A 9,801-nucleotide genomic window follows, 5' to 3' on the forward strand; every position below is an offset into this window, starting at 1 on the left:
TTTTTTATTTCTTTATTATTTATTCATATATTTTTTTTTGTTTTAGACAACGAATTGAGTGTAGAAAATTGTGAAAGCTGGTTTCCGCTCATGCAAATGCATACAATGCTCAAAGGATCAAGTGATGTGATCAAAATACGCGATTATTTCTGCATGTCGGCGGTGAAAAACTCAATTGGCGAGTATAAGGCTAAAAATGAGTCCGAAATATGGCATTTGCAGCCTACAAATAATGCATTTCTGCAATCGGTAAGTTTCAATTCACTGAGCGAATAGTAAATCACACATTACCACACGATTTGTATGAATCTATAGATACTGCGCCTCGTTAAGCATGTCACCAATCCATCCAAAACATTTATGATACTCTATTTTGTTGCGAACTATGCACCAGATGGCGCGGATCAAGTGGAGGCTTCGTATGAATGCTACAAGTATGCGTTGGAGCATAGTGAATTTATAACCAATGAGAACTATCAAGATCGACTGATGAAAATCCAGCGAAAATATCCCATACTTAAGACACAGCATTTACTTTATATTTACGGTCTTACCGAAGAGAAACTACTGCGTCTAGTTGAGAATCCAACAGAACTTATATATAATCTTTATCATCATGAGCTGATATTGAAAACGAGCAAGTTGGATATTAATCAAGTGGCGAAGGAGATAGCCGAATTGCATAATTTAGATTTGGCGGCAATGCAATTACAATTGCTGCAGAAGTGGTTATCTTTCACAGGACGCTCGAGTACTGAAAATGTACTGGAAGAAACATTGTTCGAAGAACAGAGTACAGACGATGTTATCGATGTGAATGGGGGCAATGCAGCCGAAAATGTGATAAGGTTGTGATGGTATTGTTTAGAATTATTGGCAGTCGAAATTTTTAACATTTCATTTTGATAATGCAGATCAAATTACATACTCAACAGTTGGCCGCAGAAGAAGGCCGTAGACTTCTTTGTAGCGCATATTTTTCCGGATGATGGGTAGGTTGTGATGCATTCACATAACAAAAAAAAAATGTTTAAAAGTACATGCATGATTTTGAAACAATTTCAGCGGTGTAAGCACCAGCAAACAGTTGCAAATGTACGAATGTTTCTCAAAATTAAACGATGGCAGTGAATCATTCAAAAACGTACTTAGCCAAAAGCAATATATTACCATTAAGTGCGTGCATGAGTTAAGACAGTTGGGTTATAATTTAAGTTTGGAAAAATTTGCAAATTGCAATAAAGTCGACCTATTAAAAACGATTTGGAAGCAAAATGCTCAAAATCCGCACACACTCGAAATATTAGCAAACATTTGTCTGGGCTTTGATATATCACACTCGAAAATCTGGAATGGTATATTGAAGCGTATGGCCATGTTTAATATGGTGCGTGAATTGAACGCTTTATTGGATATATTGTCGTGCGAAAATAAAATCCTAGACATAGAGGGCTTAATAGTTGCATGGGAATGTGTGCTGTGGCAACCATTCAAAACTGCCAACCAAACGCGTTCAATTGCACAGGAGGAAGTATTGCAAAAGGCTCTCTTCCGCTTGCAGGTGAGTTAAACTTTATATTAACTTAATATAACTTCACATTTTATAAACTTTTTCAGGGCTGTCCAATTGTACACAAGTTGAATTTGGTTGAATTTGCAGAGCTATGCATTTGCTTGGATCGTGCTCATATGGCAGCAGTGGCATTGGCATTGTGTCGGGATGAGGCGAAACGTGAACATATCAAAAAGGTAATAAGTTGCAAAAGTATTTGTTAAAAATTCTTACATTTTTTTATATTCTTAGTTGATATTACCTAGAAGAAATGAACAAATGCGCAAAGATATTTTAGAATTAGAAGATGCGGGACTGATGTCTGTCATTTTAAACTTTGCGCTAAGAGAGCTGGAACTTTAGAATTAATAATTATGTACATATGAAAAAAATGGTATATTAATTAAATAAAGATTGTAATGGTAAATTCAATGATAATTTTTAAAACCGCTTGAAATGAATAAAGAAGATAAAAGATCATTCAGGGTTTGAGAACTGTGTTTGTTCAAATTAAAGGTACCATTAGCTTTATGCTCATTGTAATTTGTAAGCGCACTTAAACTTTATCCTTTTTAACATAAAGCCTTTCTGTTTCTTTTTTAATTCTAAGTTTCCATAATATAATAACCACATAACTTAATTTTTAAAATATTAAAATTTCTTTTTAAATTGAATTAATTTTTGTAAGTGCGACATCTATTGAATATTAAAAAAAACATTTGGCCAGACGCAAAAAATATTCTCTCCATAGCTGATCAATTGTGAATGGAAGAAAGCATGGATGTGTCAGCTGTTTAAAAATGATAAACAATAATTGGCAAAAGTTTGTTTTTCTGTAATTTAAATAACCAATAACACAAAACTAAGTTTCAATGTATTATAATATATTAAATAAAATTATAAAAAACAGCAACTAATTTTTCCAATGTGAACTACACATTTTAAGAGTGTTAAACTAAACTAGAATCATGGATCGTTGTCCTGGTCAGTATTGCGGACGCACTTTGCATGACAATGGTAGTTGGTCCGATTGTGGGGCATGTGAGCGTGGCTATCGCGTAAATGAATCATTCGTTTGCTCACCATGTCGTGATGAATTGAACACTTACTCTTGGTTGTATTTAGGATTTATGGCAATGTTGCCATTAATGCTGCATTGCTTCTTCATTGATTTAAATGCGAAGGATCGCAAGTAAATACTATGCCATATTTCATAAATGTACTATTACTGTTGTTACTATTTATATTTATACATTATTTCAAAAGATTTTCACGCAAGCAATTAATACTTACGGCCTGTGCCTTCATAGAGGTAACACTTTCGGCAATATTATCCATATTACTTATGGAACCAATGTGGGAATTTCGATTGCATTCTTGTGGTGTTCGTAAATTCACTGATTGGTATACGTTGTTCTACAATCCATCTCCAAACTACGAAACTCGTTTGCATTGCACTCAAGAAGCTGTATATCCACTGTAAGTATTACTTACTCCAAAGTCATATTTATGTATGTATTTTTGAGTTTTTAACTTTGTTTTTTTCAACACAGTCAAACTATTGTTCTCGTATTCTACTTCCTGTGCTTAGCAACAATGTTCTTAATACGTCCAATTGTTAGCTCTATTACTGATGTACGTGGAAAGGCTCCCATTTATGCGGCACTTTACTTCCTCCCGCTTTTGACATCTATTCATGCACTTGCTTGCGGCCTTATATGTATGTGAATACTTATACATTTATATCAAACAAGTGTGTTTTCTCTACTAACATGCTTCTTTTTAGATTGGTTTTTTCCATATTTAAGCATTGGGATTGCTATGATAACAAACGCCATACATTATTCAATCAAATTGGATCAGACGTTTAAATCGCTAATACGCTCTTCCTTGCTAGAGGTTAAAAATTTCGTAATTATTTGTAAGTAAAAAGTAGTACATATATATGGATGCCAGTACGATAATGAAATGTTTTCTTTAGCTGTACATTGGCTTTTGTTAGCCTACGGTATAATTGCGCTCGGCCAGCATTATGCCTTTTTGTGTCTTATCCCATTTCCATCGATTTTCTATATTTTAACTGTACGTTTCACGGACCCAGCCGAGTTTCGTGAAGTGGAATCTCGACAAACCTAGTATATTTCTAATAATACTTTAGTTCATATTTTTGTAAAATATATGTCTTAATTTATAATTACTGTTTTTTGTAATATGTATGTGTCAGCATTTTTTATATCTTATAATTATATTCACAACATTGGAAATAAAATACCGATATATTTGTAATAAAAACAAATTGGTTAGCTACACTGTGATTCTTATTGGAGCATTGTTGGCATATAAGTTCACTACAGTTGGAGTAATTGGAGCTGATACGGTTTTTCAACCGGTTCGGGAACATCAACTCGACAATAATCATCAAAATTGTTTACAAAACATTGTCGGCCGCTATAACAAGCAAAACATAGCATTAATAATAAAAATACTTTCGGTAATTTGTAAATATCACATTTCACCACACTTTCCGCGGATATATTTTTTTAACATTTGGCAACGCCAGTTTCGTTAGACGTCTATTTTTCGTAGTTTCTCTTGCATGCTGCAGTGATTTGGTGTGGTGTAAATATAGAACATTGCGATTATATGGTCATTTTGGCCAAGATATTCCAGACGAATATCATTCCGGTAATATATTTTGCAAACTTACTAGAAATTGTGTAATTTACGTTTAAACAAAAGCACAAGTATTAATTCTATATTATAGAAAATATTGCTTATCGTTGTCGGGAGGCGGAAAAATTCACTCATTCGGTTGCATGAATGCCTAGGGTGTGCTCCTTCTTGTTTTGATCGAAAAATTATTTAATATACATAAAACCCTCGCGACAAAATGAGACAAATAGTGCGCTCAGCTGCAAGCGAATTAATGAAATATACGAAGAAGTACAAAATCGTGTACACACAAAACTTGTGACTGTAAAGCAGAAATAAAGGAAAATGACAAACAGTAATCAAATGGATATTATGTTCACTAATAAATGTTTAACAAATTGTGCCAATACTTCTTTTCGACAGTATCCCCAATTTTGTGCAGAAACTTTGTGGTTTAAAAATCATAACCTTTATACAAATTCTTTATAATGCATTTGCATACTTTCGCCTTCGTTTGAAAAAACACTTATTGGAGTATAAAATAGCTAAGAATTGTACAAACATGTATAATCAATCTAATATTTTTGACTTTAAATTACAATTAATATCAAGATTTTCATATTGTCATTTTATCCATTAAGATTTCTCCAAATTGCTTGCCAATTTCTTCAACTTTGCTTTCTGGTGTGTGGTTTTCCACCACAATGTAGTTTTTTGTTTCGTTCACACTAAGGCGGCATGCAATAAGTAAATGCTCAGGCTGAAGAGTACCATTGTTAGTGGATTTTTATAACTGACCATCTGCGGTTTCACATCATAACCACAGGGTGACAATTCTAAAATATACGTGGGGTACGATGATTGAAATTGGGTGTTTTCGTCTCGCCTCTTCGTTGTGAAGCTGTACTGGGGCTAGTCGGCGAGACAGTTCTTTTAAGTGTTTTTATGTGGTAGGAAAATCGTAAATTCATTACTAGAATTATAAAACATATGAATAAAAGTGAAATGTTTAGTGCATATTAATTTGTTTGGAATTGATATAAAATAATTAATAAATAGTTTGTAGCCTTTTTCCTCGACTAGTTTATGCGCGAATGAATAATGCAGAATTTCCCTCAAATATAGATGTGATCCATAACCAAAATTTTGCAATAATTACATATATGTTTTTAAATGCACGAAAATATCAGTCCATATAAAAGTTAATGACTTAAAGTTACTCAAAACTGTTTTTATAAAAAAAAAAAAATAAATTAAACATTACATTTGTGATGCAATGGAGTTAAATGATTTTGAGGCATATATATATATCCTATATATATGGATATGTGTGTGGACCTTTACGTCAAATGTGAGACCAAAATCACAAAAAGAAACTGCAAATAACACCCTGTCTTTAACGTCATAGTGGTCACGGCTTGATTATTACCTTTATAAAAGAATAACCGAATGTATTTCCTTTTTCAAATAAAAATAATTTGTTTGAACTGAATTTCATGTGATAAAACTCGTTTTGCGAAAAAATTCGGCAAAACATATGTGTCTACCTAGCCTTGTTGGCCTATATTCAAATAAGAAATTTGCAGGTGTGAGTGGTGTATTTTGAATTGTGTTGTGATGAGTACGAGTACAGATTTTTGATTGTAAACACTTTTAAGTTCGGTATTTATTGTTTGAAACATATTTTATAAATGTATTTTAAGCAAATTTATTTTTATGCCGACTATGTGTTGCAACTGTGCTTTCTTCCTGTATCGAGAAGTATCAAAATTAATTCGAAATTAAAAGCAATACAACACAGAATTCTATTATCTGTCTCACTCAATTTGCAGGGTGGTGAATATGTTTTTTGCAAAGTGTAAAGTGTTTACTTTGCGCTCTCTTTGCATTGGCAAATTGTATTTTACCGAGAGCATATATTTAGCACTCTCTTTTAAAAAGTCATGAATTGGGTGGTGTTTTATCCAAAAATGTTGGAATATTTTTTTCTAATAATAATTTTTAAAAACATTATTATTGCATTTGCCGGGAGTTTTTTTTAATGAATTCGTTTCGTTTCTTAAGTACATTGCTATAATATATATTTGTTAACCGTGAAATTAAGTAGATACATTCATATAAACATAGGACATACATAAATGTTTTTAATAGTTTTTGGACTCAGTTTTAAATTATACGAGTAATCATCATCACCAGCATTACTGAAAATTCGTACATACATTTGTGGACGGCTCTATTTTTTATACACAATATTTATGAACACACCATATGAATATAGAGGTGTTAGTACTTGAATATAATATTTTGTAGGTTTTAAATCAAATATACATACATACTATATGTACATATTAAAAAAAAAATTTATGAAACAACGTTTACAACTTTGCACCGAAGCTTTAATATCTTAAATACAATAGTTCCTGATCGGAATCAAATTTGGGATAGATGCCTTCTCAAATGAAACAGTTACCATGCAAGAAATGACAGCTATTTCCGATAGTGGTTTAATCTGAGCAATTTTTGCGGAGAATGTTGCGTTGCTTGATAAAACTCTATGCCAAATTTTGTAAAAATTTTGTAAGAGCTTCTCAAACGGAGGACGGTTTCAAACTTCGTTGTTTATTTAATATACCCTCTATAAAAATCACATTCGTTATTGCTTTCTTAATAAGGTTTTAAGTATCTGTACAAATGTATAATATTGTAATTAGAAAAATATTTTAATATAAATAAAAAAAATATGCATTACTTATACACTTTTTATTTTTGCAGATTAAAATTAATAATTCAGAACAATTTCAACTACACCATCAAGATCACGTTACAACGTATATACATACATACATATTTCGCAAACATTGCAAAAACTATTCGAACTGAGTGCATATACAGATTCTGATAAATAAACACCAATGCTAAATGTTTAAACAATATTTCGAAAATAAGTGAGAATAACGCCTAACAAGTGCTAATTAATGTTCGGGATTGTATGCATCGTTTATGCTTCTGTGCGAATGAAACGTTTTCAAAAGTAACAAACAAAAATCCAGTTCACAAATAAAAAACTCGACTAGGTTAAATTATTAACTAACCGAATTAAACTAACTTAAAAATTGCAAAAAAATAATAATAACAACAACAACAACAACAACAACAAAAGTAATTGTAAACCGGATGTTTATGTTCATAAGATTTCGGGGGTGTCAAGCAAATTTTCAAATAAATATAATACATTTTGTTATTAATGGTTACAACGTTTAATTTGACAAGAAAATATATTTTTGAAATGCTTAGTTAATAGATAAAAATCGATTTATATTCCTATTGGAGGTAAAATTATTTACCAATTTCTACTCCGAAAAAACTTAATATTAAAAAAAAATTGTATTAAATTCAATAGCGCATGCTTATACGGTTACTGATCCGACACGGAAATTTTCAATACTTGAATATTTAGAGAAAGTGGATTTATGGAACAAAGCAATATTGTAAACTCTGCCTGGTGACAATAAATGCAAATGCTCCACCACAGTCCACAATATAAATTATGTCAAACTAACAAATGCTCAATTGTAATTTTTTTGTCATTAACAATTTTTCAGTTCAATAATATTTGTGTGAAGATATGATTTCGTCACTACAAAAAACATGCGGTTAAAAATAAACTAAACTAATTTTTTACATCATCGATATACCAAATCTATATCAACGGCAGCAAATTCTTTTCATCCGGCGGAGATTATAATAAGATATCAATTTCGAACAAAAAAACAAAAAAAGAAACAAAACAACGATGTAATTTGGCATATCTCAGACCAGTGTAACCATAGTCGACAAATTAAAAGTCGTTAACACATTTCAGTTTGTTAGAGAAGGGATTGAATTAATAGCAAACGGGTAACGCGCTAATCGCAAATCACAAACAAACAACGTGCAGTATCGCAATTGAATTCATCGAATATTGAATATCACCGACAACCGTTTAAAAATAACGCATTGAACAACAACAATAAAATAACATTAATTTTATATTGCATAAGAATTCGCGTGCCCTGGCATGTGAGGAAGTGCGTGCGCGTGCGTGTGGCGGCAAACACATAGCGTACAAACGTAACTCAACATTGTTACACGCCGTCAATATCAATATCCCTCGAGTTTTTTTAGTCGTTGTAATTGAAATTTTTTTAACTTCACGTCTATAAGTTAAATTCACAATTTTCGTTAAACTTCCATAAGCACTTTCTCACACTAACCAAGTACTTGGTTTTGTGACTATTTTGCAAATATTTGCAAAACCTTTCATATCTGCTGCACCAATCCACATTTCAGTTTGCTGGCTGTTAAGGCGATAAGAAACGCAAAATTGCGACCACAGCAATAGAAATGCAAAGACGAGAAAATCGTGAAAGGCAGAGCTCGTAAGTACACAAAATTTTAATATTTATTTATATAATATATGGTATATATAATTATTTCCCACATAAGAAGGTAATCACATTATCAAAGCGTTCTTGAGCCTTTTAATTAACAAAAGAAAAAATAAATATGATGTAACCAAACTTCTGTAGTGTTAACAGAAATGTCGTTAATTTTATTACCTAAAGTCTGACAATATTGGCAATACAGCAAATAGTTACAGTTGTCCACAAAATAATAGGTGTGCCAATATGAAAACTGTAATTGGCTTAAACATTTTTCTGGATCGCATGTGAATAACCAGGTACGATAGCGGCATACACAACGGGAAATTGGGAAATTGGAAGATGAAGAATATTTTGCTCAAAAAGTAAAAATGTCTTAAATTATAGGTAAAAAAGTTCAACTCTCGAACGATAGCGCCAAAGACCTATTGCCGAGATCCCAATATAGGACACTACTGCAATGTCAATGATTTTTTAATGCATACTATACATATAAATATGCACTAGGTCTCTTGCCGCGTATATCTCCAATCTAGACTATGTATACAGTAATTAGTGTGAGTTGAAAACACCGAAATTGTTCCAACATAAATATGCTTCTGTTTAGACACTCTAACTATGCTAAAATTCACAATCACCGGAATTCGAATTGAAATTTTGTTAGGCGCTTTGACGAGTAACAAGCGAATACTTTGTATTCTATTCTTTTTTATTTCTACCTCATACTGAAGCAAATGCATGCTTAAAATGCCTATCTAAATGTACATATGTATGCAGTTTAGTGGCACAATGTATTATTCTAAGGTACAAGTGCACTGGCACGAAAGCTAGCACAGTACTAATCGTCGCACAATTTGTTTTTTATATGCGCTCTAAATACTTGTGCATTTGCATGTTCTTCTCTCTGCATTCTTATTAGGTTTCACGTGTTGCGCTCCATTTTATTTAAGCGCCGAAAATAGAAAATTCAAATTTAACGCAAAGAAAAAAAGGTAGAAATATAATTTGACCACCAGCTGATTGCGCAAACGTATGCAAGGTATTATATGTATGTATATGTACACAAATATTAGTTAATTCTTATTAATTCTACTCATTTTAAAAATTTAATTATATTTTATATAACACATTTTTTTTGACATTTCTACAGCGCATTCACTTCAATTTTTCTTAAAT

At 31.9% G+C, this 9,801-nt stretch overlaps 2 protein-coding genes across 2 annotated transcripts in view; both read left to right on the plus strand.

Moving 5' to 3' along the window:
* Window positions 1-2,071, plus strand: part of LOC108976331 — a 9,572-nt gene extending 7,501 nt beyond the window's left edge. The window contains exons 18-23 of the mRNA XM_018945358.1: window positions 47-249; window positions 316-848; window positions 915-992; window positions 1,066-1,561; window positions 1,618-1,749; window positions 1,805-2,071. Of these exons, the coding sequence (XP_018800903.1) occupies window positions 47-249; window positions 316-848; window positions 915-992; window positions 1,066-1,561; window positions 1,618-1,749; window positions 1,805-1,915 (1,553 nt within the window). The 3' untranslated portion in view covers window positions 1,916-2,071. The remainder of the gene's footprint in view (window positions 1-46; window positions 250-315; window positions 849-914; window positions 993-1,065; window positions 1,562-1,617; window positions 1,750-1,804) is intronic.
* Window positions 2,072-2,339: 268 nt separating this feature from the next.
* On the plus strand, window positions 2,340-3,763 carry LOC108976336 (JNK1/MAPK8-associated membrane protein). Its single transcript, XM_018945365.1, has 5 exons — window positions 2,340-2,744; window positions 2,819-3,031; window positions 3,106-3,272; window positions 3,339-3,473; window positions 3,534-3,763. The coding sequence occupies exons 1-5, from the start codon at window positions 2,521-2,523 to the stop codon at window positions 3,686-3,688; spliced, it is 894 nt and encodes a 297-aa protein (XP_018800910.1). The 5' UTR covers window positions 2,340-2,520; the 3' UTR covers window positions 3,689-3,763.
* The last annotated feature ends 6,038 nt before the right edge of the window (window positions 3,764-9,801 follow it).

Source organism: Bactrocera latifrons, unplaced genomic scaffold (genome assembly GCF_001853355.1).
Source record: "Bactrocera latifrons isolate USDA-ARS-PBARC rearing strain unplaced genomic scaffold, ASM185335v1 scaffold_75, whole genome shotgun sequence".
NCBI classification, from domain to species: domain Eukaryota; kingdom Metazoa; phylum Arthropoda; class Insecta; order Diptera; family Tephritidae; genus Bactrocera; species Bactrocera latifrons.